Consider the following 11,163-nt stretch of genomic DNA (forward strand, 5'->3'; position numbering starts at 1 on the left):
CACATTGGGTGCCATGCCAAAAGATCTCAGCCGGCATTTGGAAACAATAAACACTGACAAAATCACGATCTGCCAACTGCAAAAGGTCACCCTACTGGGATCTGCACATATCATCCGAAAATACATCACAGTCCTAAACACTTGGGAAGTGTTCAACTTGTGATTTTGTGATACTAAATCCAGCATGTCTATCTTGCTTGCTGTGTCGTACAATAAAATAATAATAATAAGACTCTGGCAGAAACCAGTACAGGTGGTCCCGGTGGTGATGGTCACATTGGGTGCCATGCCAAAAGATCTCAGCCGGCATTTGGGCATATCTATCTTGTTTGCTGTGTTATAATAAATAATAATAATAATAATAATAATAATAATAATAATAATAATAATAATAATAATAATAATTTTATTTTTATACCCTGCCTCTATCTCCCCAAACAGGACTTAGGGCAGCTTATATGGGGCCAAGCCCAAATAAAAACAATCGCAATATAAAACACAACAATAGACAAGAGACATGCACAATTATAAAAATTTAAGCATTACCCAATAAAAATAAATGGCAAAAACTAATAAAAATATGGATTAAAACGGAGAGGTTGTGAAAGTAGACTGGGTAAGGTGCACCATATAAATATTGTAAACACGAGGTGGCTGATAAAGTGCTGCAAAATCTTGGAAGTGCAAATTGGGATGGGAGTAGACCCTGCTGTGTCTAAATCAAGTTGACAAAAGTAAAAAGTCCAAACCGGTAGGAAAATGGTCACGGATACAGGACTGTTATGGGGATGACCAATCTTTATCCAAAGGCCTGAGTGAAGAGCCAGGTGTTCAAGCTCTTTCTGAATGTGACCAGCCACCTCCAAGGTTTTAGCGTGGTGATATGCATTCCACACAGGGCATGCGCACTCAGCGGCAGAGAAGCAAAGCGCAAGGGCAGAGATTGGTCTTCACTGGGTCTGGTTGTGGTCCCCAGGTTGTGCCAGTCTGCTTTCGTATATTATTTCTAGCACACACTCTTTGCTTGAGAGTCAAGCAGTGCTCCTTGTAAGTCTGAACACGGTCAGATCAGCTTAAGACAAACCAGACGCTGTTGCTGCTTCCATTTCCTCTTCTTCTTCTTCTTCTTCTTTTTTTCTTCCCTTTCTTTCAATATTCCTTGGTCGTAACTGGGTCCATCCGAAGAGCCGCACACTCACGCCTGCCTTGTCTACCACTCTTGCAGATCGTCTTTGAAATCTCCAAGGTGGAGGACTCCCAGGTGCCCACCTGGATCATCATCGGGAGCACACTGGGTGGCCTCTTGCTGCTGGGGCTGTTAGTGCTGGCGCTCTGGAAGGTAGGGTGCCCTCGGTCCTCGCATCTGCGTCTGTCTGTCTGTCTGTCTGTCTGTCTGTCTGTCTGATGACACACACAACTAGGAACACGGCTCTCGGGTGGAAGATGGATCCTGGGAATATACAGTCCAGTCCGACCACAGTATTTGGCACAGTTGAGTCTTTGTGGAGAGAAAAAGTGAGGTAGAAATAAGCATAACAACAATCGTATTTGGGGCAAAAATAATATTTTTTGCATCTTCTCACTGATTGCGGGTGGCCAGTTTTAAGTTCCTGGGCGCTACATTGTGAACCAGGACCTGACCTGGGGCAGTGTTCACAGTGGGCCACATCGGTGAAGAGATTATATCTTTATCTGAGACTTTTAAGGAACCAACCGTTGAATGAAAAACTGCTGGCGACTTCCTACCATTGTGTTATCCTGCTCTAACCTATTGCATCTACATCTGGTTTGCCAATTACACAGTGGCCGATAGGAAGGAAGGTGCCCCAGAGGGTTACCTGTCACTCCTGCCCAGAGAATGATCATCATCATCATAACACTTTATTTTTCTATCCCACCACCATCTCCACATGGGGCCAAGCACAAAACAGAAACAAAATGTGACAAGTTGAAACCAATATGGTTAGTAGCCAGCTGCAATAAATCATGACTGACAGGAGATCGAAGCCCGGGTCGGATTGAGCTCCCGACCATTTAATAGCCTAGCTCACTGTTGACCTAAGGAGCTTGAAAGACAGTTGCATCTGTTGAGTAGAAAAATTAGGTACCGCTTTATGCAGGGAGGCTAATATAACAAAGTTACGACACCACTAAAAACAGCAGCGTGTGGAAAGGAATGAGGAAGTATTCCATCAAGGACTGGGTGTCACGAGTGGTTAATGAAGCGGCAGCTCCCCTGTGGCCAGAATTGAGTGTACTCTCATGAAGCTGGAAAATGTTAAATGACCTTTGTGTCTGTCTATAATAATAATAATAATAATAATAATAATAATAATAATAATAATTTTATTTTTATACTCCGCCCCATCTCCCCGAAGGGACTCGGGGCGGCTTACATGGGGCCAAGCCCAGACATCAGACAATATAAAAACATAGCAATAAAATAAGTCAATCGACAATAAAACAAATCATAAAACAAATGAGGTCACATACAATAAATATACGGATAAAATTTTGGGTTGGCTCCAAAAAGAACTGGGCCAAAAGTGCAAGTAGTGTCAGTACCATCAGGGAGAGGTAGATACCAGAGCTGTTGTTCCCATTAAAGTGCTGGGGAAGGCGTACACACGTGTCTCTATGTCATCATCATCATCATCATCATCATTTAATTACTTACAGTAGAGTCTCACTAATCCAAGCCTCGCTTATCCAAGCCTCTGGATAATCCAAGCCATTTTTGTAGTCAATGTTTTCAATATATCATGATATTTTGGTGCTAAATTCGTAAATATAGTAATTACAACATAACATTACAGCATATTGAACTACTTTTTCTGTCAGATTTGTTGTATAACATGAAGTTTTGGTGCTTAATTTGTAAAATCATAACCTAATTTGATGTTTAATAGACTTTTCCTTAATCTCTCCTTATCATCCAAGTTATTCGCTTATCCAAGCTTCTGCCGGCCCGTTTAGCTTGGATAAGTGAGACTCTACTGTATTAATCGCCCTCCATCCATGATGCTCTAGGTGATTTACAAGATGTCGTATGTCTAATGGCACTGAATGCTTTGCCATGTGCAATGTGATCTGCTCTGAGTCCCCTTCGGGGCGAGAAAGAAGGGCGGGATATAAACACTGTAAACAAGCAAACCAATGTCTAAATGTCCAGCCACCTCCCTCTGGATGCAGCCCTGACCCCTCTGCCTTTGTGTCCTTTTCCGCATGTCTGCAGCTGGGCTTCTTCAAGAGTGCCGACCGCAAGCGAGGGGCCGATCCAGGCCAGAGCGGCAAGGACTTGGACTGAGGCTCTACTTCTCCGCCAAGGGACTCGCCCGGTGACCCCTCGCTGCTGCCCGGTGTGGTGGTCCGGCCCCCGGCTTGGCTTCCCTCCTCCCATCATCGATGCCAGGCCAAGGCTCTTCACACTGGGTCCCCCGTTTCCTTCTGCTTCAGACACTGGATGCACACAGAGCAGACTCCGAAGGGAGACCCGTCCCTCCATCTCCAAAGTGACCAGGTGCCTTGCGAGGCGGCCCCGAGACCCCTTGACCTCTCAGCAATGCAAAGACGCCCCTCCTGCCCGGGACACCCTCCTTTCCGGAGGAAGACGTCACATCTACAAGGGGAAAAGGAGAGAGAAGTCAGAGGAAGTGCCACAGAGGAGGAATTGCTCAGGAGGGATTCTCCACTCCACGTGAATGATCCTGCAGAAAGCGGACTCCGCTTCACGGTGGCTGGATGTCTCTGCAAAGGGAGCTTTCCTCCCACAACTCATAGCATTTGCCCCCAAGAGTGCCGCATTCAGCATGGCAAGCAGCCCTTCCAGCCAAGACCTGTCCGGCATCACATCTCGCAGCGTGCAAGCGGCACGGCTCTTGCGGATGGGCCTGGAGGGAGGAACCCAAGAGCCATGCAAGGCGGGAGAACGTTCTAAGGAAAAGGCAGGATCATGACACAAGTCAATCAACAGCAGAGCAAAGCGTGTTTCGCCTCCAGACCCAGAAGGTTCCACAGCTGACCAAGGACCCAAGCCAAGGACCGGGTGCAGGAGACGTGTCCCTGTTGATTGACACCCATCTTCTTTCCCACCTCGGCCTCTTTCCCAGTTGTTTCTCTTCACAAGGAAGAGCGATGGGATTTCAATCCCCTCCTTCTTTGGATGCACTGACCACAAAGGCACCTCCACCCCGTTGTGAGCACCTTAACACAAACCTTCTGTCTTCAGATGTATGTACTTATTCTGAATCTGAAAAGAACCCGTTTGAAGTGTTTGCCTGCAAGTTGTGCAAGTTCCAAAACCAACCAAGACAAGGAACAAACTGTATTATATGTATACTAGCTTTGCCTGGCCACACGTTGCTGTGGCTAGGACTTTATTTTTCTTTTTGTTGTATGAACGTAGAGGCGTGGATGAGAGGTTGTGCTGTCAATTTTCGAGGTTGTGGGGTGTTTAGTTTAGTTGTTTTGTCCGGTGCCATGATTCCATTACCCTTTTATATATATAGATAGTTGTCTATGATGACAAGGTATTGATTTGGCCTTTTTTCCTCTTCTGCATAGTAGTTATTTATGCCGTTATTGTTAATAGGAATGACTGGAAATGAGATATCTGTTCAGCTGAATGCAGTCACGTATGTAAAAATGCTGCAGCCATAAGATCTTTCTTAAGGAAATTAAAACTTTTAAAAAACGGATGTGTTTTGTGTTGTCAAAGGCTCGCCTGGAAGGAGCGACGGATGTGCCATTTCAAGGGGAACCTTCATCCCTTTCATTCCCACTCACGAGATATTCAAGGGAAGGAATGTCCCTCGTGAGAGTTACCGGGAAGCCTGGGAGATGCCTTCTGGGAATACGGCCACGCTCGGAAAAAGGAACTCTTGCGGGATGTGGAAGGGCAAAAGTGGGGTGCAAAGAGGGTCTGAGGGAGAGGGGGAGGGGAGGGAGGGAAAGGAAGGAAGGAGGGAGGGAGGAAGGAGGGAGAAAGGAAGGGAGGGAGGGAGAAAGAGGAAGGGAAAAGAAGGAAGGAAGAAAGGACTCTGAGGATATTAAAAAGCTTCAGTATTAAAAAAAAAACTCCAAAATCAGATCAGTAAATAAGGAGCAACACTCTGAAAACAGAAGAATTCCAGACATGAATCAATCAGGGGCAGCTAATGACTCTGAACAAAGGATTCCCCCAGGCCAGGATATGAAGCTTGGAAGGCCATTTAATGCTAATCAAGGGGATTAATTACAACATTCACACTGGCCTCCAACAGACAAAGAGTTCCTTCCCCCATCCTGGACCTTCCACAGATATACTGTATAAACCTTCCTTGCTTAGTTTCTCCATAGACCTCACAACCTCTGAGGATGCCTGCCATAGATGTGGGTGAAACGTCAGGAGAGAATACTTCTGGAACATGGCTATACAGCCCGAAATATACACAACCACCCTGCAATTTGTTGTCAAAGGCAATTCCAGTCATGAAAGCCTTCAACAACACATCTTCATTACCTAACTTAAAATACAGTAGAGTCTCACTTACCCAACATTCGCTTATACAGTGTTCTGGATTATCCAACGCAGTCTGCCTTTTAGTAGTCAATGCTTTCAATACATTGTGATATTTTGGTGCCAAATTCGTAAATACAGTAATTACTACATAGCATTACTGTGTACTGAACTGCTTTTTCTGTCAAATTTGTTGAAAAAGATGATGTTTTGGTGCTTAATTTGTAAAATCATAACCTAATTTGATGTTTAATAGGCTTTTCCTTAATCCCTCTTTATTATCCAAGATATTCGCTTATCTAAGCTTCTGCCGGCCCATTTATGTTGGATAAGTGAGACTCTACTGTATTATTATTATTATTCCACCCTACTGGGATCTGCACGCATCATCCGAAAATACATCACACGATCCTAGACACTTGGGAAGTGTTTGCCTTGTGATTTTGTGATACGAAATCCAGCATATCTATCTTGTTTGCTGTGTCATACAATAATAATAATAATAATAATAATAATAATAATAATAATAATATATAATATAATAATATATATAATATAATATATAATAATATAATATAATATATAATAATATAATATAATAATATAATATATAATAATATATAATAACTTCAAAGACTCTGGCAGAAACCAGTGCAGGTGGTCCCGGTAGTGATGGGCACATTGGGTGCCGTGCCAAAAGATCTCAGCCGGCATTTGGAAACAATAGACATTGACAAAATTACGATCTGCCAACTGCAAAAGGCCACCCTGCTGGGATCTGCACGCATCATCCGAAAATACATCACACAGTCCTAGACACTTGGGAAGTGTTCGACTTGTGGTTTTGTGAAACGAAATCCAGCATGTCTATCTTGTTTGCTGTGTCATACAACATCGTTGTGTCAATAATAATAATAATAATAATGATAATAATAAACATCACACAGTCCTAGACACTTGGGAAGTGTTTGACTTGTGATTTTGTGATACGAAATCCGGCATATCTATCTTGTTTGCTGTGTCATACAATAATAATAATAATAATAATAATAATAATAATAATAATAATAATATATAATAATAAACATCACACGGTCCTAGACACTTGGGAAGTGTTCGACTTGTGATTTTGTGATACGAAATCCAGCATGTCTATCTTGTTTGCTGTGTTATAAATAATAATAAAAATAAACATCACACAGTCCTAGACACTTGGGAAGTATTTGTGATTTTGTGATACGAAATCCAGCATGTCTATCTTGTTTGCTGTGTCATACAATAAGATAACAATAAAACTTTATTTACCTGAGGCCCACCTTACACACAGCCCCCCCCCCCGTCACAATCCCCCTCCCTGCCCGGACCCCCATTTCTCACCCAGCCATGGCGGAGGAGAGAAGCAGGCAGAGTAGGCGCCCGTTGTGGGCCCTCAGCGAGCACCGGGAGGCGGCGGGCGGAGTCATGCAGAAGCAAGGCCGGCTCCAGCCTCTCCTGGCTTGGCCCGACATGGACGGCCCACTGCCTATCCTGGGCGAGGCCAAGGCGCGGCCGGGCGGGAGTAGGCCTTCCGGAAGGGCCAGGCCCCGCCCACAGGGCAAGCTCCGCCCCCTCCTGCTGCCCGCCCACATCCGGGGACCAAACCAGGAGGAGCTGCACTTCCTGCCCCGCATCCCGACGCCATAATAATGATCATGAAGATGAAGATGAAGACACTCACAACAACAACAACAACAAGATTCTACAGAGACTCCAAGGGGCAGCCCTTCTTCCATCAAGGCTTCAAAGTCTTCCATCCCCGAGAGTCTTCAGACATGTCCATTCAGCTTCGCCATAATAATGATGATGAGGATGAAGATTATGACACTCACAACAACAACAACAAGACTCTACAGAGACTCCCAAGGGCCAACCCTTCTTCCATCAGGGGCGTATCCCCAACAGTCTTCCAACATGTCCATCCAGCTTCACCATAATAATAATGCTGATGATGAAGATGATGACACTCAAAACAACAACAACAACAACAATAATAAAACTCTACAGAGACTCCAAGGGGCAGCCCTTCTTCCATCAAGTCTTCTTCCATCCCCAACAGTCTTCCAACATGTCCATCCAGCTTCGCCATAATAATGATGATGAGGATGAAGATTATGACACTCACAACAACAACAACAACAATAATAATAAAACTCTACAGAGACTCCAAGGGGCAGCCCTTCTTCCATCCCCAACAGTCTTCCAACATGTCCATCCAGCTTCGCCAACAACAACAACAACAACAACAATAAGACTCTACAGAGACTCCAAGGGCCAACACTTCTTCCATCAAGTCTTCTTCCATCCCCAACAGTCTTCCAACATGTCCATCCAGCTTCACCATAATAATAATAATGATGATGATTAAGATGATGACACTCACAACAACAACAACAATAATACGACTCTACAGAGGCTCCAAGGGGCAGCCCTTCTTCCATCCCCAAGAGTCTTCCAACGTGTTCATCCAGCTTCACCATAATAATAATGCTGATGATGAAGATGATGACACTCACAACAACAACAACAATAAGACTCTACAGAGACTCCAAGGGCCAACCCTTCTTTTTCCATCAAGTCTTCAAAGTCTTCCATCCCCAAGGGTCTTCCAACATGTCCATCCAGCTTCATCATAATAATGATGATGATGAAGAAGATGATGACACTCACAACAACAACAACAACAAGACTCTACAGAGGCTCCAAGGGGCAGCCTTTCTTCCATCAAGTCTTCAAAGTCTTCCATCCCCAAGGGTCTTCCAACATGTCCATCCAGCTTCATCATAATAATGATGATGATGAAGAAGATGATGACACTCACAACAACAACAACAACAAGACTCTACAGAGGCTCCAAGGGGCAGCCTTTCTTCCATCAAGGCTTCAAAGTCTTCTATCCCCAAGAGTCTTCAGACATGCCCATCCAGCTTCACCATAATAATAATGCTGATGATGAAGATGATGACACTCACAACAACAACAACAACAATAATAAAACTCTACAGAGACTCCAAGGGGCAGCCCTTCTTCCATCAAGTCTTCTTCCATCCCCAACAGTCTTCCAACTGTCCATCCAGCTTCGCCATAATAATGATGATGAGGATGAAGATTATGACACTCACAACAACAACAACAAGACTCTACAGAGGCTCCAAGGGGCAGCCCTTCTTCTTCCATCAAGGACGCATCCCCAAGAGTCTTCCAACATGTCCATCCAGCTTCCAACGTTTCTATGGAAAGACAGTTCCATCTTTGCTGCTTTGACATCAGCTGGAGACCCCTGCTCCCAGTAAGAGGCTCTGCTCATTATATACAGTAGAGTCTCACTTATCCAACACTCGCTTATCCAACGTTCTGGATCATCCAACGCAGTCTGCCTCCCGCCTGGATCCACAACTGGATTGGACAGCACCTATAGAATAACCACAGGTTATTCAAAAAAACATAAAACAACTTGTGATGCAATCAAAAGTTTTTATTTTTTCCATATAATTTTTATTAAAGGTTTTTTTTTTTAAAAAAAAAACATCTTGTGTATCCTAAAGGGAAGTGGGGGGGACGGAAAGATTAGGATAATCGGGGTAAGGGCGAATAAGGAATGGGGGGTGGGTTAAATACAATTTAGGGGATTATTTAAGGGGATTATTTAATTTAGGGGATTATTTAAGGGTATACATAGGTAAGGGATAGATTTTTAAAGGAGTTCTTCCGTTAGGTAATCTTCAAAGTCGGACCAGTCTGTTTCTTTCATCACCTTTCCATTACTTCTTTTTAGCAAATAGGTTAATTTGTCCATATTTGTAATATCCATTAATTTCCCCAACCAAATTGCTTTTGTGGGGCAGACAGGGCTCTTCCAATTTTTAGCTGTCACTATTCTTGCTGCTGTCACAGCATATGTATACATTTTTATCTTATTCTCTTTTCCCTTTGGAGACTCTATTCCAGGGGTCCCCAAACTTTTTAAACAGGGGGCCAGATCATGGTCCCTCAGACTGTTGGAGGGCCGTACTATAGTTTTTTTTTTAACCTATCCTATTCACACTGCACATATCTTATTTTGAGTAAAAAAAAACAAAACAAAACTGGAACAAATGCAGTCTCAATGTTAATCATAATCATAATAAAATAATAAAGAAGGTTGGAAGAGACTCCTTGGGCCATTTAGTCCAACCCCCTTCTGCCTTTGTGCACCAAAAGCACAAGCAAAGCACCCCTGACAGATGGCCACACAGCCTCACTGTTGTTGTTAATAATAATAATAATAATAATAATAATAATAATAATACATCACACAGTCCTAAATGCTTTGGAAGTATTTGAATTGAGATTTTGTGATACAATATACAGCTTATATATCTCGTTTGCTGTGTTATACTGTGTCTTTGTGTCAATAATAATAATAATAATAATAATAACAAAGAGGGTTGGGAGCGACCCCTTGGGACATCCAGTCCAACTCCCTTCTGCCTTTGTACACCAAAAGGACTAGCAAAGCACCCCTTAATAATTAATTATTAATTAAATAATAATTAAAATACCATTATAAACAAGCAAAGCTTTGGAAGGCAGGCACTCGGTGGAGGAGGAGGGAGCCACCGCTGTGCGGGCCGGATAAATTGCTTTGATGGGCCGCATGTGGCCCCCGGGCCATAGTTTGGGGACCCCTGCTCTATTCTATCATGATTTTGCATGTCGTAAAGTCCTAATAGGTAATATTCTGGTTTACCATCAAAGTCAATTTTGAGGATTTTTTTGCATTCCGTGTGAATTACTTTCCAATAATTTTTAATTTCTTTACAGTTCCACCATACATGGAAATATGATCCTATCTGTTCTTTACATCGCCAGCATTTTTTATCTCTGTCTTTGTACATTAATCCGAGTTTTTTTGGTGTTAAATACCACCTATGAATTGTTTTTAACCAATTTTCTTTTAATTCTATAGAATAACAATATTTCATCTTTCTGTTCCAAATATTTTCCCATTCATCAATAGATATAATTCTGCCCACATTTTTGGACCATTTTAGCATTGAATCCTTTATAATTTCTGGTTCTGTCTTCCATTCTAATAACTTATTATATAGAATTGTTATAACTTTTTTGTTTCTTTTTAAGAGACTGTCCCAAAAATTATTAGCCATACTAAATCCAATTTCTTTATCTTTTTTATAGCTTTCTTTTATTTGATGATATTGAAACACCGAGGCCACGGAGGTACAGAGGGGCGGGACGTAGGAAGAGTTCTCCCTCAATTACTTTCAGTTTCTCCTCCTCTACACCTCAGTTATAATAAAAACAATCACAACCACAACAATAATAATCAACAGATTCACAAGCAAGAAGCATCCAGGCACTGAAGCTGCAAGGCCATTCAGTGCTAATCAAACTCGCCAATGGCAACATTCACACTTGACCTCCAAACATACAATACCGTACACTCTCACTTAGCCAAGCTTCACTTATCCAGGGCAGTCTGCCATTTAGTAGTCAATGTTTTCAAACTAAATGTTGCAATGTTTGCATGCTAAATTCGTAAAAACAGTAATTAATACATAACATTACTTTATATCATGTGCAATAATTACTATGGTCTAATAAAAAAACAGAACAATAGAATCTCTAAA

At 42.6% G+C, this 11,163-nt stretch overlaps 2 protein-coding genes across 4 annotated transcripts in view; one reads left to right on the top strand and one right to left on the bottom strand.

Annotated features, from left to right (window-relative positions):
• The window catches only part of itga11 (integrin subunit alpha 11), a 98,229-nt gene extending 93,534 nt beyond the window's left edge, over positions 1 to 4,695 (top strand). The window contains exons 29-30 of the mRNA XM_062963156.1: positions 1,226 to 1,339; positions 3,236 to 4,695. Of these exons, the coding sequence (XP_062819226.1) occupies positions 1,226 to 1,339; positions 3,236 to 3,307 (186 nt within the window). The 3' untranslated portion in view covers positions 3,308 to 4,695. The remainder of the gene's footprint in view (positions 1 to 1,225; positions 1,340 to 3,235) is intronic.
• The window catches only part of LOC103281196 (uncharacterized protein C10orf95), a 12,238-nt gene continuing 3,404 nt past the window's right edge, over positions 2,330 to 11,163 (bottom strand). For 2 of the 3 annotated variants that reach the window (XR_010000896.1, XR_010000897.1), the window contains 2 exons: positions 6,875 to 8,945; positions 2,330 to 3,619 (listed from right to left, as the gene is read on the bottom strand). Coding sequence is in view for 1 of the 3 variants with exons in the window: in XM_062963177.1 (XP_062819247.1) it covers positions 3,424 to 3,619 (196 nt within the window). In the remaining 2 variants the exon portion in view is untranslated. The remainder of the gene's footprint in view (positions 3,620 to 6,874; positions 8,946 to 11,163) is intronic. The other variant, XM_062963177.1, reaches the window with a different exon arrangement.

This window comes from Anolis carolinensis, unplaced genomic scaffold (assembly GCF_035594765.1).
Source record: "Anolis carolinensis isolate JA03-04 unplaced genomic scaffold, rAnoCar3.1.pri scaffold_11, whole genome shotgun sequence".
Lineage (NCBI taxonomy): Eukaryota > Metazoa > Chordata > Lepidosauria > Squamata > Dactyloidae > Anolis > Anolis carolinensis.